This window comes from Rhea pennata, chromosome 2 (genome assembly GCF_028389875.1).
Source record: "Rhea pennata isolate bPtePen1 chromosome 2, bPtePen1.pri, whole genome shotgun sequence".
NCBI lineage: Eukaryota > Metazoa > Chordata > Aves > Rheiformes > Rheidae > Rhea > Rhea pennata.
Genome location: NC_084664.1, coordinates 25,941,855 through 25,966,749, shown reverse-complemented (window position 1 = coordinate 25,966,749; position 24,895 = coordinate 25,941,855). Strand labels below are relative to the sequence as shown.

At 36.6% G+C, this 24,895-nt stretch overlaps 1 protein-coding gene across 3 annotated transcripts in view; it reads right to left on the bottom strand.

Annotated features, from left to right (window-relative positions):
- Nucleotides 1-24,895, bottom strand: part of AKAP9 (A-kinase anchoring protein 9) — a 118,992-nt gene that overhangs the window by 49,843 nt on the left and 44,254 nt on the right. For all 3 annotated transcript variants that reach the window (XM_062569102.1, XM_062569103.1, XM_062569101.1), the window contains exons 8-21: nucleotides 22,180-24,630; nucleotides 21,292-21,505; nucleotides 20,384-20,463; nucleotides 18,927-19,065; nucleotides 18,313-18,410; nucleotides 13,738-13,849; nucleotides 13,054-13,252; nucleotides 9,865-9,961; nucleotides 9,637-9,729; nucleotides 7,999-8,364; nucleotides 6,770-6,985; nucleotides 4,718-4,858; nucleotides 4,069-4,169; nucleotides 3,126-3,331 (exon numbers count right to left, since the gene is read on the bottom strand). In XM_062569102.1, the coding sequence (XP_062425086.1) occupies nucleotides 3,126-3,331; nucleotides 4,069-4,169; nucleotides 4,718-4,858; nucleotides 6,770-6,985; nucleotides 7,999-8,364; nucleotides 9,637-9,729; nucleotides 9,865-9,961; nucleotides 13,054-13,252; nucleotides 13,738-13,849; nucleotides 18,313-18,410; nucleotides 18,927-19,065; nucleotides 20,384-20,463; nucleotides 21,292-21,505; nucleotides 22,180-24,630 (4,513 nt within the window). The remainder of the gene's footprint in view (nucleotides 1-3,125; nucleotides 3,332-4,068; nucleotides 4,170-4,717; nucleotides 4,859-6,769; nucleotides 6,986-7,998; nucleotides 8,365-9,636; nucleotides 9,730-9,864; nucleotides 9,962-13,053; nucleotides 13,253-13,737; nucleotides 13,850-18,312; nucleotides 18,411-18,926; nucleotides 19,066-20,383; nucleotides 20,464-21,291; nucleotides 21,506-22,179; nucleotides 24,631-24,895) is intronic.

Below are 24,895 nucleotides of genomic sequence, written 5' to 3'. Positions count from 1 at the left end.
AGGTACTTTTTAAAGAATGTTTTCCTATATATTTTATGTATAAATAAATATGTGTTTATGTGGGAGGGTGTACATAAAATCCACGTTAAGAATTGTTAATGACAATAATGACAAAAAACAAGTATAGGCATCTTTGTGCAGGAGCAGGCATGAAGCAAAAACATTTATTGTGTTGTGCATGCCTGTGTAGAGCAAGTATGTATTTCAGTAGTGAAAGGCAGCAATCAGGTATCAGCATTTTGCGTACATATTTATGTGATTTTTGTCTGAGAATAGGGAGCAATATTCTCAGCAAATGAAACTAGGGGAGATGAAAGCCAATAGTACATGTTCTATGAATAGGCACGCTATCGCTATGAACTAGGTTTTATGAATGCACTAGCTAATAAAACAAGACATTAACTGTGACAGTCTGTAATCACAGCCTTCATAAACAGAAAACATTCTTTTCTTTGGGAAATATATTTTGTGAAAATATCAGTTTTTTATACAGCTCAATTATACAACGAGCACAGAGAACACTTACAAACTGCTGTTTTCAATATAGAAAACTTATCTAAAAATGCCATTTACATAAAACTCCTGTTCAACTTCTTCATCAATGACCTGGATGAGGGGACAGAGTGCATCCTCAGCAAGTTTGCTGATGATACCAAGCTGGGAGGAGTGGCTGACACACCTGAGGGCTGTGCTGCCATCCAGAGAGACCTGGACAGGCTGGAGAGTTGGGCAGAGAGAAACCTCCTGAGATTCAACAAGGGCAAGTGCAGGGTCCTGCACCTAGGGAGAAATAACCCGAGGCACCAGTACAAGCTGGGGGCTGACCTGCTGGAGAGCAGCTTTGCAGAGAAGGACCTGGGAGTGCTGGTGGATGACAGGTTGACCATGAGCCAGCAATGTGCCCTTGTGGCCAAGAACGCCAATGGTCTCCTGGGGTGCATTAGGAAGAGTGTTGCCAGCAGGTCGAGGGAGGTGATCCTGCCCCTCTACTCAGCCCTGGGGAGGCCTCATCTCAAGTACTGTCTCCAGCTGTGGGCTCCCCAGTACAGGAGAGACATGGAGCTACTGGAGAGAGTCCAGCGCAGGGCTATGAGGATGATCAGAGGGCTGGAGCACCTGCCCTATGAGGAACAGCTGCAAGAACTGGGCCTCTTCAGCCTGGGGAAGAGAAGACTGAGGGGGGATCTTATCAATGTGTACAAGTACCTGAAGGGAGGGTGTCAAGGGGACGGGAACAAACTCTTTTCAGTTGTCCCGTGTGACAGGACAGGAGGCAATGGGCAGAAACTGAAGCACAGGAAGTTCCGCCTGACCATGAGGGGGAATTTCTTCCCTGTGAGAGTGATGGAGCACTGGGAGAGGCTGCCCAGAGAGGCTGAATATCTCCAGAGAAGGAGACTTCACAAGGCCTGCCTGGATGCAACCCTGTCTAACATGCTCTAGATGACCCTGCTTGAGCAGGGAAGTTGGACTAGATGATCTCCAGAGGTCCCTTCCAAACTTACTGATTCTATGATTCTACCTCACAACACAACAGGAGGTGGTAAACTTTGAACCTTACCATTTTGCTACAAGAGGCAATGTGGTAGATAGCTGGCAATGGCTGAAGATACTTATTCTCAGTAGTTTTAACATAAGTAAACACTACTCCTTTCATTCCCACCCAGAAGTAAAGTACAAGAAAACTACATTTTGAAAGTAGTGCTTCCTTCAATTAAAGTAAAAGACAATCTCAGTTGTCAATCTCTTAAGGTCTCCTGGAGAAGTACCACAACTTAAGACCAGAAGCTTAGCTATCCAAACTAAACTGAAGGGAAAAAAGGCTAAAGCTCAAAGCGCTGAGATTTCCAAATGCACAGTAATTTTCCTCACAATTAAATACAGTGAAATATGTATGAAGGTTGACAGTTATGAGGCTTTTTACTGAAAGAACCGTACTATACAAGCATAAAAATGCTGTTAACTTAAAACTTGAAAAATCTCCAGATGGCAGCTGTACATATTTCTTTTCACTGCATGGACAACCTTTGAGTAATCAACTGAGAGAGATGTCACTGTGTTGCAAGTCATACAGTCATACGTCCTTTCTCAGCTTGCCCCTAGGCTTAAGGTGACCTATATTTGAAGCTAGAGTGAACCAATAATATTTATTAACTCACATTTTGAATAGTCAAGGTAAAGTTCAACTTCATTCAACATTTGTTTTATTACCCTATGGTATACACTTTCCCAATACTGAAATGTAGTATTTGACTTCCAGTTTTTTTTCCTTATTCACTGAAATAGTTAAAAACTCCTGACAAGGCCAGCCGTATAACGTGTTTTAGGCTGAACTGACCTGTTGCATGTTGCCTCTCCACAAGGCTCAGGTAGAATGCACATGTCCTTACACTTGCTTATGTACCATGGGTACCATTAAATGGCTAAAAGGCAGAGTTTCTATTCTTCCCCAAAAGAAAAACGAACAGACACTCTCCTAGCAAATTAAACTGTGTCTGGGAAAATTCTTAGACACTGGAACACTGTTCTACACTGTTAAAACACTCCTTTATGCCTGTGCCAGCTAGCATTCTCCTAAAAAGTTGACAGGAATGGCTTGGCAGTTAGAAAGCTCCAGGGACAGCGCACAAAAGGCATTTTACAGGCTACGACCCTGTGGAGGCCTGGGAAGTCTACAAGGATAAATACAGGCTGCTCCATGTCAGCTGCCCTCAATGAATGGCAATATCTCTACATAGGCTTAGTTTAACAGGAGAGATACAGCTTTTGACTCCAGCTCCCCAGGCATAAAGAGGAAAGGGACTGATGCAGGATTAAATGAAGCTGTGCTTTATCCTCTTTCCCTTTGCTGTCTCAAGAACATATTTATTTTTGACTTTCTCAACCACTTTCCCATTCTGTTGCAGGCTTTCTAACAGGATCCTACATCATTATTGCCTGATTCAATGCTCAAAAACAACTCCTGGATTGTGTTTCCATCTCTTAAATGGAGATGTTATATGAATTCAAATGACTAATAGTTGAAGAAAAAGCTTTTTAATTAACAATTTCAAAATGTATTTAAATAAAAAAATAAAGTGTGCAAATGCTACTAGTTATGCAACAAGACATCACAGAACTGTTACCTTTTTCATACCCCACATGGACACAAGGATTTACTGATTCCTCTGTCTCTGTGTCCCATCCAACTGGTTTGGAAGGCTGGACTTTCCCAGATCTATCCAGTAATCCAAGAACATGGCGACCAATTGTCTCCTCTATGGCCACAGTTGTCTTCACAACTTCTAAAAGAATCTTCATAAGTTTCTCATTAGCCTTCTGAAAAACATGTCTGCAGAATAGGAACTAGTCAGTCCTTTGATTTTCCCCTGCTTCACAGCTCTTTTTATGCCTTATGGACCATTGCAGTCACAAAAAAGTTGCCTGCTGAATCAGTAAAATCTGTGTATGTTTTGTAAGACTAAAAGACACGTAACATACAAATATTAAAAGCACATCAATGTTAATCCAAAGTTGGATCTTTTTAAAAAATATATACAAAAGATGTACAAAATATATGTATCAAAACCCATACTTTTATTTTGGTATTTTATCTAGTTGTTCTTTTAAAACAGATAGAGGTCCACATTTGTCTTGTTTTCATATAAACTTATTCAAAGTGACAATTTAAAATATTCAAAATGTGTTATCAAATAAAGTAATTATACCCATATAAAAACGTATTTCATATATGTACATTTGATAGGTGTAAATCTATACATGTGTAGAATTAATGTATAGAATTCTATATATGGGTAGAATATGAAAGACAGTAAAACTTCCAAAGATTTTGCTTATCCTCTATGTCATTACATAGTTAGGCTTAAGAAAAAAAAGGGGGGGGGGGAGAGAAATTGTTTCATTTAAATTACATAAACCTAGAAACATGGTTATCTAGAATTAAGAGTACCATAATCATGAACTCAATCAGAATAAGGCTTCAAAATATTTTTAATTTAACAGCAAGAACATCACTCTCAATTTTTTTTTACATTAACAATATTTTCTTAATACTAACAGTTTAAGTACCTCTCTTTTGAAAGAAGAGCTGATGTTTCTTCAGACTTTCTTCCTTCATCTTCATCCTCAAATGTGTGTTCTCTCACATTGCCTTGGCTTTCATCTTCACTCTGGGTAAGTTTTTGCAGAGGGAGAGAAGACAAAACGGACAGAAATCCTGTCATGCCAGAATCAATATGTTCTTCTGATACACAGCAGAATATGAAATCAAAAATCTAAATGAGTTATGTTCCATTAATAAAACTTGTGTATGAAATTAGAAATCAAGAAAAGGCAATATATACAAAAACTCCTATGTGTATAAGCAAAAACAAAACATGAAATCCAAGGCAGGGCCTGTTAGAAAGAACTTTATGCCAAATAAACAGTCTTGTGCTTTCTGTTGGTGTTGCTATAGCAATACAAGAATGTGCGTTTACCTGAGCAAAGAGCTATATTAAATATAATCCCCACCTTCAAGCTGCTAAACTCGCTTCTGTTTACCTGAAGTGAAAAACTGTATCTACAGGTACCAGCTTTTGGTTCTTAAATCTGCTCTGTTCAAGTAATACTCAACACCTATTTGGAAAATGTATTACATCAAAAAGAATAGCAGACAAAAAGAATCTTACTGGATTTATCTGTCACAGCTGCCCAGAAAGTCAAAGTCCATATTTACCTGCGTTTGCGTGCTTCTGTTTTGTAGCTCACAATGCAGCCTCTGTTTTTCAGACGCAAAATGCTGCTTTACTGATTCCAGTTCTTCCAAAAGCATTTTCTCCCTCTCTGTAACCAAGCTGTCATTCTCCATTGAGACTCGCTAAAAAACAGAACCGTTACAGAAGCACACTCAATCTTTCAAGCTACTGGGTATTAGTGAGTCCTGTCATTTCTAATTCTTCATCTATTTTGCATAATGAACATAATTAAACATCAATGTTAAAACAACATTGAAAGCTTTCCAGAACTGAATGCAGCTAATAAATATTTTTGGTATCTTGTATCTTTAAGATTTTCATACAACATATAAACACAATGATCACAATGGAAACTGGAAGGTTAATTTCTAAGTATTACAGGTTACAGTACATAAACTTTACACAGGAGAGAGAAATAGATGAAAGTACATTCTTTGTGAAGAAAAGTCTTCAAAGGCTTTTTCTTTTTTTTAGAAGAGCTAGAAGTATATGTGGCTTAGAAGATGCACATGAAATCCTGATGCAACCTCTGCCAAAAGATGTGATTGCAAACTGACTGAGAGGCAAAGGGAGAAAGGCGGTATATATAGAAAGTAAAGGCTGTCAGGATAAATGATAGAAAGAGGGTTACAAAGAAGCTAATAGAAACAGACATCCGATATTGCTGGAGAAGAACCACTTCCAGGCTCCTTGAGACCAAACTTAGGCAGAACAGAACCAGGTTTGAGTAAGGTCTGTAGGAACTTAGCATTGCAGTAAAGCTCCACTCCATAATAAAAAAACAAAGAACTTTAGAATTTGCTGATTACCATTTCCATGTGCATTTCTGTAACATCACATTGAAATTAAGTCAGGGCAAGATGAATTCTACTGGGTTTTGTGCACTTTGTCTATCAAGGAAAGGAATCCTTGAAGACAAGTTTGTAAATGATATTTTTAAGGACTTAACAATTAAGATAAACTAATGAGTTCCATAATATACACAAAGCCTGTGGTAAGTATGTGTGGAATGATAACAAGTCATAGTTTAAAATGGCAAAGAAACACAGCGGTGTTTCACATCAAACCATGCTACTTTTGTGTCATTCCAACATAGTTGGTAAGAACTTTGCCCCCTCCATGATAAAAAAAAAAAAAAAAAAAAAAAAAAAAAAAAAAGAGGGCAAAACATTTTGTTGCTACTTGGAATGATTTCTCTTCCCTCGTGGTCTTTACGTTTAGTTGCCACCCAACCAGGCATGGTAACTCCCGCCAGTTTCCAAAGCCTAGGTCCATTCAAGCAATCCAAGACACTTCCTATGACTGGCAGGCTTTTGATTTTATTCAAGGAGCAGATTATGCTGTTGAAAAAGACCTTGGACAAATTTCTCTACCACATGATTGATTATCTCACTTGGAGAAAGAAAAGGGAATATGAGGGCAGTGTGACAGCAGAGACTTGGAACCAGACTAGCTAAGTCGAGCCCTGGAACTTCATATTCTGCATATTAGCTTGGTTTGTGACCCCTCAAGCCATTGAAATCCCTACATGAAGACCAGAAACAGGAAGAAGGAAAGGGAAGTGGAGAAGAGAGCACTGTGGAATGCAAGTTCTGTGGGAAGCAGCAGATACTGTTCTGCCTCAGACCTGAAGAGGGGATGGGGAAAAAAAAAAAGGGTTTCTGTAGTACTTCAAGCCATAGCTGCATCATTGATTTAAACAGATACTAGCCCACATCCTACACAGGGCCTCATATCCAGAATGTGGTACGGTTTACAATACATCTGCATTCACTCACTCTTCTGGCTGCTGGGCAGCATCACAGGTTTTCTCCAGGTTTGCAGCAGTCAAGACTGATCCCTAACCGACTGAACTTTGTAAAAAAGTCTTTTTTAAAATATATGTATATATGGGTGCACATTCACACAAGTGTGTGTGTATGTGCACGTGCGTGCATGCATATGCATTACATATAAGTGTATCTCTCTATATAAAAACCTTCCTGGTTAACTTTTTGGCACAACTGCTGCTGTTGTGTTAGACCCCGCATTACCTCAGCTAACTGCACTTTCAGACTCTCAAGCTCCGCTAGGAGTTGTTCCTGATTTTCCTTCTGACGTTCCATTTGCTGCATATGTCCTTGTCTTAATAACTCTGTTGCCTGCTGATGTTCCTGATATTGCCGTACTAGTTCCTGCCGCATGTCTTCCAAACGTTCCTCGTACAACAGCAGTTGACTTGATGTTTCTGTTGTCATCTCACTGCAGTGCTGAAATATCGTAACTGTTTTAGTATTTTATGTTCAAGAATATTTTCTAGAAAATATTCAAATTTTCACAAATTACAATAGCTATTACTAAAGCATTATCTTGCTTCCTGTGTCTTAGAAAGCCAAAACTTAGAATTATTCCTCTTTAGAAGACAGAATGTCTTTTTGTTAACGGTGATCAGCGTTAACTCTAACTCTTTTTAGCTGGCAAGGATCTCAGTAGAAATTTTTTAATAAACATACATGTATGGAAGTTAGTGAGTATGTGTTTCTGGTGCGTGTATAACGCAACCAAAGTTTAGCAGAATAGTACCACACAAAGCAGAAACACAGGAGTTTATCCGTTATTCAGATAACACAAGATCAGAACATTTAACTGTTAAACAAATTTGAAAATGTGTTTTGCTTCAATTAGTGCCAAATATAGTGAAAAAAAATAAACTAGTATGAAAATGTGCAGTCAAAACTCATGACTAGTTTTTAACCACATCTATTCCAAGCTTTACCACATCCCCTCAATTTTGGTGAGTCACTTAATATTTTTTTCAAATTACCTTTATAAAATTTGTGCTCAAATAATAAACTTTATCAAACTACTTAAACGTAATTTTTAATCTGTTCTATGTATAAACATTAGAAAATAATCTACCTTAAAAAAAAAAACTTTATACAATTTATTGCTTTCAATACAATTTTAGCCACAAAAATGGAACAATCTATTTCCCTATAATTAGTGTTACATTTCTTTCTCATTTATTAGCAAAACACTATGACACTTGGTAAGACATAGGAAAAAAGGATAGGTAATTTAGATCTAAAATTATCAGGCATTTAAAGAAAATGGAAATATTTCAATGGAAGTTTCATCTTATTTTTTTTTCCTTTTGCTGTTTTCTTATTCAAATGGTATGCAAATGTATTGGAAATATTATTCAAATATAGTGTGTGTGTGTGTGAATATATATATATAAATATATAAAAAATAAATGTATCTTTTTAACCAAAACACTTACCAGTGTTTCTTCTACCATAAGCTCTTTGACCTGAGAGAAAACTTGTTCAGAAATTACCATTTCATGAGTGGTTTGTCCTAATACGTAATCGGGCCTGCTACTCGAATCAAGCTGTCCTCCAAGCGAGTTCATCTCACCAGACTCTTCACTGAGTTCTTTGCAAAGTGATTTTAGTTCTTCATGCTTACTGCCTTTTTTTGTTGCCTTTCTGAGAGGGCTGTCTACTTCTTCTCTACATTGATTTTTAACTTCAAAATGCCTTCCCTGTTGATGCACTATCTGTGTTTGTGTTTCTTCTTCCTTCTGCTTAGTAATTCTTGATAATTCAGTCTGTTGTGCAAATGCTACGCTCATTGACACAATAACCTGAATATAGAAGAAAATAATAAAATTAGTACTAATCTATACTTAGCAGTATCAGTTATTGCTGAAGAAATCTCATTGCTAATCATCAGTAATACAAATAAGGGTTCTGAACATATTCTGAACTATGATTCTACTCCTTTTTTTTTTTTTTTTTTTTTTTTTTTTTTTTTTTTACAGAAAAAAACAGTAAATTAAAAAGTAGATATCCAATCTCCTCAACAGGTACATCTTAAAATATACATGTCATATCTAAGACGGTTTACACTATGATGCTATTTTCAATTAAAATATATTATTTAGCACAGAATTATCTAGTTACCATTAAAAAAATATAGAGATTGGATTCTACAAGTTGACATTAAAATAAAAGAGTTGTTAATGTAAGTCCTCTTGGCTTGACCTAAGTACAGCTGTGCTAAGCTTCCTCTGTGTATCCAATCATTCTTTGTAAACATTTCCCTGATGCTGAATTTGGGATTGTATAATGATAGCAATGCCATGTGCCTGATAGCCCGTACACATCTATTTTACTTACGATGAGAGTTTTTACTTTATGTTAATTGACTGATTCACCTGTTTTTATTTATGTCGTTATATAATGAAACCAGAGAGAGGATTTTTCATTTTAAAAAAGAAATATTCTGCAATTAAGTGAGAACTTTTTTGGAAGTCATAAATTAGTATATCCACAAATGATTTAATATACGCTACTATAAAACCTCAGTGTTAATTCTCACGTTTCAGTGAAAGTCACTGGATCTAAATAAAAGTTATACGTTTTATACAATATATTAAAACACACAATAAAATACGATCAGAAAATAGTGTGAAACTCTTAAGTAAAAAGTCTTTTGTACACATCAGTTGTTAAACCTAAAGCAGCATGAAATCTACTCTCTAGCATGCAAGTTGTCTATTTTCTTCAAAGTTCTAAAGCAACAGGATATCTATGTTCACGGTGTTGCTCCTCCCACCAAATTAAAAAAAAAAAAACCCAACATTATGAGAGTTGAGAATAGAATATTAGTTGAAGGACTATGAGGATATGAAATTAAAAGCATGAATGTACATCTACCACATGATAAAAAAGCCTAAAGTGTTTTAGAAAAACTTTTCTAAATAGACTTTCATGTTCAGAATGAGAATGAAACATTCCTGTAAATAAATTAAACGAAAGTCAACATATGGTATTATAACCATCCAAATTGTCAGAAACAACAAATAACAGGCACTATTAAAGTATATTCTAAAATAACAAAATAAAAGTAATACCTTCGCTATTTCTTCTTCTAATCTTTCTTGGTACTGTTTTTCTAGCAGCTGAACAATGTCCAGATCATTCTTCATTTCAAGTTCACCGGCAAGCTGTAAGAAAAATATGAAATCTCAAAAAATCAAACAACAGTCTGTATCCGAAAAGCACACTAAATCCCAAAGCATCTAAATTGTATTGACCATATATACATTTGCTGATGAATTGTCAGTTGAGTTATACAATACCTCCACAGCCACATCTGCTCTTTGCTGATGAAGATTTTTGGTGTATTTTACTTTTCTGAAGACCTCTTCTGGTTTTATTTGTGAATCTGCAGATATACTAAAAAGACAGAAGCGAGAAAAAAAACAATGCTTCAATATATATTTCTCTATTCAAATATGAATATATATATATATATATTCAAAGATCAGTGACTGAACACTTCCTTCAAAACATACCTTTGCCTATACCACTAATTTCATATACTTGACTATAATCCATTTGCCTTCCAGACACTTGCTCTATCTATATAACATTCCTTAACATCAGTTTTGCAGACTTGATCTCACAAACAACTAGTCTTTTAAAGCTACTTCAGAATATTTACTGCTCAGTAACTATACATAATTAAGATGAAGACAACAGTTCCTGTCTGAATGGTAAGAACACTAGAAAAACTAAAAGGGCTTTACAGAGCCATGAAAACAGCTTGGTTGTATTTATTTTGATTCTTTTAAATTGCTGCTTTTCAACAGATGCACTGCTTTCTTTTATTACACAGATGACTCAGTAAGAAAAGGCATACTGATGAAAATATTAAGAAATCCAATAATGATTCATTTTATATTTAGATACTAACACATTCAAGCAACTGTTTCTCTAAGCAGAACAGCACTCTATCTTCAGATACAAAAAAACCCCTCTAAATCCCGTTTCCATTTCTGACATGTTGCAAAAAAACTCACAGAAACACACTGCAGAAGAATAAAATACAGCAACAAGCTACCTAAATAAATCTCATTTTAGTATTTGTGATCTGCTGTCACAAATAAAGGAATACCTTGACAAAAAAGACAAGGAACAGATCAGATGAAGTCAGAAGGTAAGATTATTCTCTGTGGGACTTACAACTTTTAGTTACACAAGGGCTTTACCAAATCCCAGAGTCTGTTTAGATTACTCTGAAATGGAGTTCAGAATGTCTGATAATTTTATAAATCTTAAGACATTTTTAACTATAAAAAGTAATACAACTTTCAGCATTCACATTTCATTTCTATATATAAACAGTCAGGTACAGGTCTGTATGTATGGTGCATTTCAGTTCTAAAACACAATAGGGAATGAATGGTAGCAATTATTTTCTTCCATTATTTTTTTCTAATGTTGCAATAGGATATGTAACCCTATGAAAAGGTCCTTAAAAACCACCAGGTTTGGCCGGAGCTATCTTCCTATTTACATCATAGTTTAAAAGACAGTAATAAATCAAGTATGAAGGCTGAAGACCTGTCAGAATTCAATAGATTACTGACTACACCATTAAAAGAGTCCCATCTTGTACTCAGGCTCGAAACATGAGACGGAAGTTCATATAGGTTTATTAAAAAACAATTTATATAGTGAGCTAGGAATTTTTCCTGTAAAACTCTATATTCATTTTAATTTGTAAAACCTGAAGTTCAAGAAATAAGGGAAACTCTTAATGGGAAAATTTTTCTCTACATCATCTGATTACAAATATTGACATTTACCGTAAATGCTTATTAAACATACATAAAATGAGTTTTGAGTACTTTAGGTGAATATCTGTCATGAATGAAATCAAAAAATTAACATTTATCCAAAAAAGTTAAAGATATATAAAATAATTTCCAGAAATTAATTTAGAAATTTTACATAAAGACTTACGACTTGTCCTGGCCAATATACACATAGCAGTATACAGTTTCACAAAACACATTTTGAAAATGCTGACACACACACACACACATATATATGCATATATACACACACACTTTTTACAGTATTAAAAAGTAATTGATTAACAAGTCATATGGTTCCTAAAGGCTGAGCTCAAGCAAGTGTTTGCTGATTCTACAAGGCAGTTAGAGACAAGTAACTATGTAAGTCTATGGCCTCAGTCTTAAAGATCCATAAATATTTGCAGAATTTGAATCTAACATTCACCTCAAAACAAGTATATACAAGTATGATTTCATATCAGAATAAATCATCTGGTTATTTTACTTGTTACTTTCAAGAATGGAAACGTATTTTAAGGAATAAGAAAACTGTTTAAAAGTTGTATTTTTTTTTAAGAAAACAGCTGAGAAGAGTCTGTGATCAAACAACAGAGGAGAAACAGCTGTTTGAGTTCTGACAGCTGAAGAAAAGCACTTTTGTCTACATTTCCCTCATCCTCTAAGGATTTATCCTAACAGTCCTTTCACTTTAAAAATGAGTACACTGCTAAGTATATCAAATACTAAACAATTTCTAGAAACATATAACTGACCTTTTTTCCTTATAAATAGCATTTCCTATTGCCACCGGGTCTTTTGGACTCTCCTTTTATAGTTGGGTATATGACTAACAAACCCTCATTATTCTCCTTGACAGCAGGAGATTAAGGGACAAGAAAAATGCAGAAAAACTGAACGGATTTAGGGTACAGTAAGTGCATTAGAAGAAAGGAATGTTAGGGTCAAAAATGGAAAAATAAGAAACCAGAAAGCACAATAAAAAGCACTCATCACTCCTCAAACTCATCCAAGTAGTCAATGAATGCTGCTGGTAAAAGAACCAGGTATCAGAAACAGACTCCATCGTCGTCAGCATACACCCAAGAAACTTCCACATTTGGTAACCCAGATTGGCCAGGACCAGGAACAGTCTGATGAGGACACCCCATGACTTGGAGAAAGTCAGAATCTGTTAAGTGGACCCTACCTGGGCCACAAACGTTATATTTGAATATGATTCTACAAAATCATCAAGTTTATGCAACTACTCCATGCAAGATAATGAAGTGTCCTTGGATATGAAATGTACTGTCTGGAGTTTCAAGAGTTAAAAGTGGTCTGCCGCTTCTGGAAGTTTGGAAATTACTTCCAAAAGGCTTGTATACACAAAGTGAAATTTATACATTGTTCCAAATATCGTATCTTGTTCCACTCATTATAAAAATACCATATTGCATTTTTACATTTCATAATTCTAAATGCTGCAATACCTAGTTTATAATATTTATGCCATTTCTTGGTAAGAGACTTAACATCTCTTGAAGCAACAAAACAACCTAAGTTAGTAAGCTTATAACGAATTTTTCTAATTCTGAAGTAAAACATGCAGCTTTACAAGAATGGTTATTTGAAATACTTCTGTTTATACCCAGTATAAAGTTTAAAACCTAAAGAACTGATGAATACCTCATATGGTCAGATGATACCTCAGCACTCTGAAGCTTATCTTGCAAATGAACAATCTCTGTAGTGTACCTCTCTTCATTTTCTTTCAGCCGCTGTTGAAAATAGGACCGGAGGTGCTCCAGTTCATGAGCATGTTTTTCTTCAAGTTGTGTTTTAAGGTTCTCTAACTCCCTCCAAAGGTACTCTTGAATCTTAGGATCTACATGCAGGGTATTTGAAGAGGGGGAGAAAGTGGAAAAGATCAGTTCAATACTATTTGTTATATATTATATCAATTTTCCATCTGCCTCCACCCAAAGTTAATAGTAGTGATGGAAGTGAATAATTACTGTAGTTTAAAATATTATTTTGTTATCTTATCAATTATTTTCCCATAGCAAATAAATATAATTTAGTCTTCCCTCTTGCAAAATAAAATAAATCCTTTGTCTTCTGTTATTGGATCTAGGTAACCAAACTAACTGTAGAATATTGAACATCATCAAAATAAAACTTCTTCAAGCAATGTAATTTCAAAGTACTTTAGAGATTTAAGACAATCACAGTATCATATTGTAAAATTGGTAAAAATCTCTTACGTGCTTCAAGCTGTAAAACAGGAATCAATTTAAATTCAAACTCATATGTATATTCACAGATAGAAAGAGAAACACAATACTGAAAACAACATATACATCTTTTTACCCATTAGATCCTGCGAAGGAGTCTGCAGACACTCCTTTCTTGTTTCCAGACAATTAGAGCCCTCTTTTCTCTGAGGCTTAGGTTCAGAAGATAATATCCATGGGTCTCTGACCTAAAAAAAATCATCAAGTAAATACAAATGACAACAATTCGTATTACACTAATATAAAAATATTAATTATACATATATAAGAAGGGTTAAACATCCTTTCAGGAGGGCTCACCAGGTATTACATTTAAGCCAATATCCATATACAACACAATTCACAAAGTAGAGGTCACAAGCATTTCAATTTTTCCTCTACTTATTCTTGAACCTATCAGCTACTAGCTAGCATCTATTATCTATTTTTTTTTCAGAAGTAACATAGTACCAGAGAAATAGACGCTGCAGCTACCCTTAATAAGTCAGCATTCACTTATATATAAATTCCATCTCTGCTTCCTAATAAAATTCTGAAGCAGCATGAAGAAAATATTTTTAACTTTTAGCTTCTCAACTTGGGGTGACATTCGGAAAGAGGAATAAAGGCATGTATCACAAAATAAAATACACAGTGCCTCAACCTCAGGTTTATATTTCTTCATTATTTTTCTTCTTGCTGTTCACTTCTTTTATTTAAAAGATGACTTATGTCAGCAAGCTACAGAAGATGATGAGAGTGCAGAAGAGGCAGTACCAGCAGAGAGTCAGAACTCTGCTGGGAATAGCACACATGCGCTCAGCAAGGGTGGTGGCACGCTACAGGTCACAGTGTCCAGCAGCCATTGCAGCAACTAGACTGCAATGTCAGAGGCCTTGCCCCTGAGTGAACTCCTGAGAGACGATGCTGCTCTGCAAGTTGGGGGTTATGGGGATGGCCAGGCCCCTCACTGAAGCTGGGGCAGGATCTGTTGTCAACAATAAGGGAACTACAAGTGGAGGTCAGCATACTGTGCAGCATCAGAGATGACAAAAGAGATTGTCTGGATCTCTCCGTGCAGCTTCAAGAGCCTGAACCCCTACCTGTATCAAAGGAGGGGGAGGCAGAGCCTGTGGTTATCAGGTTGGGAGATGAAGATTGCCATGATGATGAAGGCTGGAAGCTCATGACTTCTGGCACCAGGAGGAAGCCTCCCGCTCCACCCTGCAAATCTGCATCTATGGAACAGAGTCGGTGCCACAGTTGCAGATGAGGGTCTGGGAGCTCTGTCCAATGAAGCATCCAAACTTTCTGAGCCTGCACCACACAAGCAGCACTGGGACAACTGTAGAGGTAAGGAGAGACTACTGCAGGGGATGGAGGCCCTCCTCTGCTGTCTAAGGAGATTTTCCGATTGCTAGGAGCTGGAATGTAGAAGAGGCTGCCAAAGCCTGTCCAGCCCTTGGACTCTTATCCCCTACTGCTCTTCCACATGGACAACAATACTGCCAGAGGAGACCTGAAGCATATCAAGTGTGACTATGTGGGTTTGGGAGTGAGATTCAAGGGCACAGGTGGTATGACTTTGATTCTGCCAGAGGAGGGCTTGAGGAGAAATGGACAGATCCTCTGACTGGTTGAATAGCTGGTGTTGACAACAAGAAGTTGAGTTTTATGATCATGGGACTCTCTTTGAGGCAGGACTTTGCTGTGCTCTGCTGTGAAGAGACAGGATCAATCCAGCCAAGTAGGGCAAAAGCGTATCTGCCAGTAGGCTGACCAACCTACCTCAAGCATATGCACATAAATAAGGAGGTATCCGCAAGACAGTATTGCAGGTTAAACTCTCATGCCTTTTCTGGGGAATCAGCATGACTGGCTGCTTCTCTGCACACTAATGCCTACAGCACCAGAAATGAACGAGGAGAACTACAGAGGTGTGTGCAGTCGCAGAGCTACAGTCTCTTTGATACCACAGATGTCGTGGGATAGCTCACGTAACTGGAGTGCTGCAATGGATGGATATGGGCTCTTTAGGAATGACAGGATGGCAAGCTGCTCTTTCTGTGAGAAAGCAGTGGGAATGCATGGAGCTCTGCCTAGATACTGATGATGAGCCAGCAGGGAGCTTATGGGTCAAGGATTAGAGGGTAGACCAGCACGAGGGTTATTGATGTGGGTGCCTGCTATAGACTACCCAATCAGGAAGAAGTAAATGAGGCCTTCTACAGACAGCTGCAAACTCACATTTGCAGGTCCTAGCCCTCCATGAGGGATTTAGGTCACCTCAGTATCTGCTGGAAGAGCAATACATAGCAGGGCATAAGCAATCCAGGAGACCTCTGGGATGCACTGATAGTAACTTCCTGAGATAGGTAATGGAAGAGCCAAGGAGAGGAGATGCTTTGCTGGACATCATTCTTAGAGGAGAGAAGAACTCATCAGGTATGGAAAGACTGGGGACAGCCTTGGCTGTAGTGACCATGAAATGATGGAGTTCAGGATTTTTAGAAGGGAACAAGGTAAAAAAACAGGATCACAACAGACTTCAGAAGAACAGACTTTGGCCTCTTCAAGGATCTGCTTAGAAATCTCTTGGAAAATGGTTCTGGAAAGAAGAGGGATCCAAGAGAGTTGGTTGGTTTTAAAGGATTACCTCCTCCAAGCTCAGAAATGGTCTAACCTCATAAGCAGGAAATCAAGTAAAGACAGCAGTAGGCCTATATGGATGAAAAAGGAGCTCCTGACAAAACTCAGTCATATAAGGAAGCTTAAAAAAGCTGGAAGGATAGTCAAGTCACCCAGGAGGAACACAGTGACACTGCATGTGCGTATAGAGACAGGGTTAGGAAAGCCAAAGCCTACCTGGAGCTCGGTCTGGCAAAGGACATGAAGGGCCATAAGAAGTGCTTCTTCAGGTATATCAGTTGCAAATGAAAGACCAGGGAATGGCCCACTGCTAAATAGGGCAAGGGTCCTGATGACAAAGGTCATGGAGAAGGCTGAGGTACCTAAGGCCTTCTTTGACTCAGTCTCTACTGATAAGATGTGCCTTCAGGAATCCCCCTCACTGAGACCACTGGAATAGTCTGGAGCAAGCAATATATACCCTTGGTAGAATAGGGTCTGTTTGGGGATTACATAAGCAAACTGGACATACACAAGTCTGTGGGACCTGATGGGATGCACCCACAGGTGCTGAGAAAGCTGGCCAATGTCATTGCAAGGCCAATCTCAATCATCTTCGAATGGTCACGGTGACCGGGAGAGGTTTCTGAGGACTGGAAGAAAGCATATGTCATTCCTGTCTTCAAGAAGGGCAATAAGGATCCAGGGAACCACAGGCCTCACCTCAATCCCTGGAAAGGTGATGGAACGAATTCTAGAAATTATTTCACACAAAGGACAAGAAGGTGATTGGGAGTAGTCAGTATGGATTTACAAAAGGAAAACCATGTCTGACCAACCCAATAGCCTTCTACAATGAGACAACTGGCTCAGCGGGGAAGGGGAAAGCAGTGGGTATTATTTAACTTGATTTTTGACACTGTCTCTTGTAACACCCTTAAAGACAAACTAATGAAGTACAAGTATGGTGAGATTCACTGAAAAAAACTGGCTGAGCTACCAGATCAAAGGTCGTCATGTTGTCAAATATCATCGGCAGCATGAAGTCCTGCTAGAGGCCAGTCACTGGTGGTGCAGCCCATGGGGCCAAACTGGGACCAACAGTTTTTAACATCTTCATTAATGACCTAGATGATGACCCTCAGCAAGTCTGCAATGATGGAATACTGGGCAGAGTGGCTGGTACACCAGACTGTTGTAACATCCAGAGACACCTTGACAGTCTGGAGAAATTTGCAGACAGGAACCTCATGAGGGAAATGCTGAATCTTGCACCTTTAAAGGAATAACTCTATACACCAGTATATGCAGGGGGCCAACCAGCTGGAAAGCAGCTTTGCAGAAAAGGATCTGAGGTCTTAGAGGACAAGTGCCCTGGCAGCAAAGGTAGCCATCAGAATCCTGGGCTGCATTAGAAAGAACATTGTCAGCAGGTTGAGGAAGAGGATCCTTTCCCTCTATTCAGCACTGATTAGAATGCATCTGGAGTACTTTGTCCAATTCTACGCACCTCAGTACAAGACATGGACTTACTGGAGTGAGCCCAGTAAAAGGCCATGAAGATGATTAAGGGATTGGAATATCTCTCAATCAAATACAAAAAGACAGAGAGCTGACATCGTTCAACCAGGAGAAGAGAAGGCTTGGGGTGATCTTATCAATAGGTGGGAGGAAGTAAGGAAGACAGAACCATACTCTTCTCAGTGGTGCCCAGAGACAAGAAAAGAGGCCACGTGTACAAACTGAAATACAGGAAATTCCATGTAAACATAAGAAAAATATGGTCAAACACTAGAAGAGGTTGCCCACAGATGTTGTGGAGTCTCAGTCCTTTGAGATAGTCAAAATCTGACTGGATATAATCCTGAGCAACCTGCTTTAGCTAACCCTTCCCTCTTTTACTTAATCATCAACTTCCTATGACACTCAACTAGGATACATAAATAGAGTTTTAAATAAATTCCCTCCCTGATCCATAAGGAATCCATACAATAGAAAATTCACAAACACTTGTATTTTACAGGAGGTGCTATAAAAAGCTTACCTGTTTACCATCCTTCACCAAGCATGTTCGAAGTGCACTCAGCCTGCTGTATTCTTCCTTTATTTTGTGCAGGAGAGCATCCATATGTTCTTGCAAAGCTAAATTAAAAAAAGTCCCTGGTTATTTGTGTAAAAATTACATTTATAAACATTATATCATAATTTATTTTATTGAAAATAAAATATATTTCCAATATATTTTCAAATTCAAAATATTTTCAAATATATTTAATTGAATATCCCATAAATATATATTTTACTGAAACAAGAGAGACAGGGCCCTTACACATTTTAGAATCTATTTTTATATAATACTGATGTGTATGGATTTTTTGGCAGAGCTGCTAGGTTTTTTTACATGGAGAAAGAAATAATCACTTTTTTTTTTTTACCAGTTTCCACTGTAATAAAAACAGCATAAGAATATGCTCATAACAAAAATAAAAATAGTTGAGAATACTCCGAGTTCTCTAAAATGGCTAATTAGGAACATTAGTACCTGAACAATTAGCAACATAATAATTGTCAATTTGAAATGCCTGAAATCAATAACATATATCTGGTTTTACGCATATATATGTATATACAACCAGTATGATAGTACAAGGCCATTACCTTGAGCTTCACCTCTGTGCGTTGCCAATTCTATATTCAATTTTTCCTTCTCAGCAGCAGGGATATGGAACATATCCTGTTCCCTATCATCAGCTTCTACAATAGCTGAAGACTGCTCATTCTTGTAATGACACAGAAGCTGTATGGCAAATAAAATAAAGAAAAAGTCAAGAAAAAATATTTATTAATGTATCAGTGACAAATTATAGAGAAAACAGAAAAATGATGGCAAGAAAATAGTATTCTGTGATACTATCTTCTGTGGAAATAATGATGTACATGTTCTGTTAAGTCATAAAGAACCTAGAGAACCCTTAAAATTCCTGACAAAAGAAAGAGATATGGAGAAAACTTTCAGCTAAAACAGAAATACATATATTTTTGCACAGATATTTAATTTGGCATTGCTAAATGCTAAAATTTTGCAGAATAAGGCTTCCTTTATTAACGCTGAAAGTATTGTAAATGTCTCATTCTGATTAACTGCAATTTTTCTTGGGGAGGTATTTTGTACAGTGGAAATTTAGATCTTTTTAGAGATTACTATTTATCTTGTTTTAAGTTTTCAATGAAAAGAATAAAAGGGGATGGCAGCAGAAAATGCAAGTAAATAATAAACAGAATGCCTCATGTTTGCTACTGCTAGGCAGCCAGCAGAATAGCTGCTGTATTTACAGTGAGCATACTAACAGAAGATTTGTGCATATGCTATCTGAAAATGTATGATATTTGCAAAGAAACTTGGCCTGCCCAAGGAACATAGTGGCATTCTTTAAACATTTTAGACTCAATGGACTCTAGACATGATTTACAAGAATAAAATAATTTCTCCTCAAGCTCAACATGGAATCATACAGTTAGGCATGGTTCATTGCAGCTCTGAAACAACTAATGCCAAAACCCAGAGTTCAGCTGATACTGTGTGTGTGCCATCACAGAGTCCAGCTTAATCTCTCCTATGCTGTTTCTCAAGTAAAACAGTTCCAGTATCCACATTTCCAAAAAGACACTGAAAAACTGGAAATGATCCAGAATAATAAACAGAAAATAAAAAAAGCCCTGTATGAAGTATGAAAGAGCAGAAGACCATGGTTTATAATAAATGATGAAAGTAGCTTAATTAATCCACAAATAAATTTAATGAGTGACTTGATTATTGGCTAGAGACATACACGAAGGAAAAAATACTTTAGCACTAGCAGACTAGCTTTAAGGCAGCAGAATTGGCTGGACAAGGATAATAAAATAATAAAAGAAAAAAAACAACTGGAAACATATTTTGGAAGATCAGGTTTTAGTAGTCTCTACTTAGATCAATGCAAAGAGAAACTGGACCGGTCCAAAGACAGATGGCTAAGGATGGTGTGAAAAAGCAAGACAACTCACCATATACATAACTCTTCATTTTCAGTTCTTCAGAAGTCCAATTTAAAAAAAGGCTTTTTGCTAAGTCTTACCTGAGTGAGCCTAGAACATTCCTCAGATACAGCTTCACTTAGCTTTTCTATAAGTCTTTGTGTAGATTTGACTTCATCACCTATGAATACAAGTAATTCATAATATTATTTTTCATGCTATATGCACAGCACTTCATTAATGGATTATAAAGTGTACTGCCCTGTCTCAGTGAAGTCAACTCCTCAAATTTTAGAAAGGCATACTTTTTTTCCTCTTTCTTGTTCCATCTCACAGATATATTCAATTACTACGGTAGAATTGTGTGTAGAGGAATAACATATAAGAAATGCATTGCTATTTCAGTGAGCGATGGAAAGATTTTACTTTACTCAAACATACTGGAGTGCCAGGAAGTTGTTATGACCAAAGAATACATAGGGGCAAATCACAGATGACAAAAAATAGTGATTAGGGGCAACAGGTGCAAGATTCAGCATTATAACATAAAAATATCACAAAGGCAGAAAATTACAGAACAATAATCTTGAAATTAGTAGCAAAAAAGCTTACTTAATGTGGACAGGGAGCCAATGCAGGAATTCAAGGAACAGAGAATGAACCAAGATCAAAGACATTTTGCTGCTGCATTTGCCTAGTATTTCTGTAAGGAATACAAACCTATAGCTGAAGCTATTATACAGTTCTTTACAGTTAAATGACTTTATATAAATAGTAAAACATGACTTTTAATGCTTCCTTACTCTTACTTTCCTGAAGTAACCTGAGTAATAGACTACTTATTATAAGGAAGTAATTTGGAATAAAAGCACTTAACAGTGTTCTGTAAAAATAATTTGTTGGATAGCTACATATATCTTTTCCCCAAACACTTGTGCTTATTTTCTTTTAAGGACACTACCTATTTTTCATATTAAGAGCTTCACTCCTACAATTTTTGGCAAGTTACCTGCACGTTGAATTTGCAAGGTCTGGAGCTCCAGTTGATGCATTTTTTTAAGATCATTCATCTCTTGTAGATGACTATGCACAAGTTCCTCTTTAAGACTGCGAAGTGCAGTCTCTTTTTCTGCTTTCATGTAATCACGAACCTGGTCTACGTGCACTGAATAAACCAGGGACAGACAAATGCGCTGCGCTTCCATCTGTAGCTGTAAATCAGTCTTTGAAGAAAAATAGACATGTTATAAAGAGTGAGAAACAAGAAAAGAACATCCAACTTCCGTTCATTTTCAAAATTAACAGTAAACACATGGAACATAATAAACAGATTGAATAGAATCACACGATATGCTTAAGTTCCATTTCTTCATCCATTTCTTTTTGACACTCACATCCAGATACTCTTTAAGTGAAAATCATATACACACAGAAATTTTTATAGTGGAACATTAGAATTTCACAAGCGTCACAAAACCTGACTGAAAATGTCAAGGGTTTATCATGTGAATGAGTACTTACAGGGTGAAAAACTGAATGACAAATAAAATGTATCCTGAAAAAGTTTTCATCTCTTCTACTTAAGTTAAGCATTCTATCAAAATGTGAAGTGTTACAAATGTCTTCTCCTGCTCACCTTTTTTTGTTTGTTTGTTTTTGTTTTGCTTTAATTAAATGCACTGGAAGAGTATTTTTTTCAATGAAAGATAGCATCCTTACAGGTACTGACTATGGTTACAATTCTGGTCATTCTTGTAACCACTTTCAAACATCAGCTACACTTTGCCACACACAAGCACATGCATGCAGTACAAAGCAGCTAAGAGAACAAATATTTAACAAATTTCTAAAAACAGCCTCCTATGACTTTGCTTAGATAAATTATTTCTGAACATACCTGTTCTGATTTCAATGAATCCACTTGCTGCTGAAGCTGATTATTTTCACTTTGTGTTACTGCTATTAATGATGTTTCATCAGTCAGTTCCTCTGTCATCTCATGCAAATGTTCTACAAGAAACTGCTGTTCTGGTTTCAAGATTTGCTGAACTTCCTTTCTTTTTGCTACCTGATGACTGATATCTTTATCTGAGCCCAGATCATCTGCTACATTTATTGCTTCATCAACTTTACTGCTTGGACCAGATACGGTACTTCTACCTTCAGATGCTGCAGTAGCAGTCTTCAGAGCTTTTCCTTCAGAGCATTTTGTCTTACGTTCAGTAATATCGATATTTCTTTTCTGAGTATGGCTAATTTTGACTTCTAGTTCTTTACATTTTGCTAGAACTTGTTCTTTCTCATGTTTTAAGGATTTAACTTTTTCATTTAAATGACAAATTTCACTATGCTTTGACTTCAACTGTTCAGAAAGATCTGAAAGTCGCAGCGATAATTCCAGTTTCTCACGTTGGATCACCTCAAGCTTTTCCATAAGTTCTGTTGCATCTTTCTCAATAACTTCTCCAGCTCCAAATGTGTCTGCCCTGTATATCTTATTTTCTTTACTATCTTCAAAACTAGAACTTTTAGTTTTCAACAAAACTGGTCTATGGCTTTGCAAGTGTTGAAGTTCTTCACTCAGAGCTTTTAGTTTAATTTTATACTCGGCTTCCTGCTTATTCTTGTTCTCTTCTAAATCAGTTTTTGTCTTCAGAAGGCTAGCACATTCTTCCTGCAGCTCTTTAAAATTAGCTTCAAGTTTTTTCTCAGTAAACAAAAAGGCATTCTTCTGCCTTTCAAAATCCTCTTTAAGTTGACTGTTCTGTTTTTTAAGTTGCTCATTTTCATTAATCACCTCTTCTATTCCTTTTTGCAAGACTAGATTTTCTGCCTTGGAACTAACACAGTCTTTGAAAATGACAATTTCTTCAGAGCTTACCATCATCATATTTTTCAATTTCTCTTCCAGATTTTTGTTTTCTCCTTTAAGAAAGTTATTTTGTGTTGCAAGTTCTGAACACTTTTCATTAAGGCTCTCTTCTCTCTCCTTCATTTGTTTCTGCATCAACTCAGTTTTACGCTGCAACTCTTGGACTTCCTGCTCAAGGGTACCTTTTTCTTTTTCTTCTTGCCTAAGTACCTCAATCTCCTTCTGCAGCTCATGGATTTGAAGTGACATTTCTTCAGATTTAGAATTTACAATAGACTGCTGCAAATCTTTTAGCTTTGAAATCTCCAATATCAATTGATTTTGCTCTGTGATTAAGTTCTCCTTTTCAAGCTGAATAGTTTCTATCTTTTGACTCATTTCATTCTGTACCCCATCTAACTGCTGTTTATAGTGTATATTTAAGTTATCTTTAAGGCTTTCCATGCTTGCCATGTGTTCTTTTTTTAAGTCTTCTTTAAGCCTGGACAGTTCTTCTTCATGACTAAACAGAAGCTGTGTCCTCAGTCTCTCTAATTCAGCTTCTTGAGACTCAGCCATCCTGTCCAAAACTGCATCCTTCTCCCTTTCTAGCATTTCAAGTTTTATTTTGTAATTTGTGACCTCTGCCTCATGTTTTAATTCTAATTCTTCTCTGAATTCAGAAGCAGAAGCAAGTTGAGTTTTCAGATCTTCAATCACAAACTCATATTTTTCAGCTTCATTTAATCTACATTCCATATCCATTATAGTTTGTCTGGCTCTTTGAACCTGCTCTCTTGAAAAATTCAATTCTTGGAAAAGATCTTCAAATTTAGTTTGTTGAAGAGACTTCTCTGCAGAAATGACTTCCATCTGTTGTGACAATTCTTGCTTTATTTTTTCTCTTTCATTATCAGCATCTTGCAATTTCATGTTCAATTCATTAATTTTAATATTCATTAAATGCATTTGATCTTTATTAACATTATCATTTGAACATAAACTTGAAGTTTTCTCCAGCTCTACTTTTTGTTGAGAAAGCCGTTGTTCTATTTCTATTGCATGTTGCTTAATTAATTCTTGCTTCATTTGTACAATCTGCTGGCCATGCATTTCATCTAATTCAGCCTGAAGTTGTGCCAGTCTCCGTTGTGTTTCCAGTTCCATCCTTTGCACAATGTCACTTTCAAACTGACTGTCTTTGTAACATCGTTTCTGAAGTTCTTCCACAGTTCCCATTAATTGTTTTATTTCATCAGAACATTGCCTTTCTTTCTGTTTGTAGGTGGTAAGTTCAACTCTCATATTATTTATCTCCTGGGTCTTCAGTAAAATCTGTTCTTTTAATTCTTCAAGTAATTTACTGGTATCTGATAATTTTTCCGTAAGCTGAAATGAATTTCTTTCTTCTTCTCCCAGTTTTGCTTCCAGCTCTTCAATTAGAGCTTCTTTTTCTTGCAGTTTACTCAAATCTTCTCCTTCGTTTTTCTGTTTTTCCTTTAAAAATAAGTAAAACCACATTCCTATTTTTAGTTTGTTATTTGAATGTATTAGAACGTTATATACTTACCTATTTAAACACGATGCCTTTCTTAAAAAAAAAAACACAGATAATAAAAAACAAATCTTAGTTATTTGTTGCCTTATTTTAGAAGTTTCCTATACATCTGGGTAAGTGTCATTCCAAAAAGAAGAAAAAAAAAAAAGAGTCTTTATTGTCATGCTCTGATATTTCAAAAAACATTTAGTCAAATTACTGGAA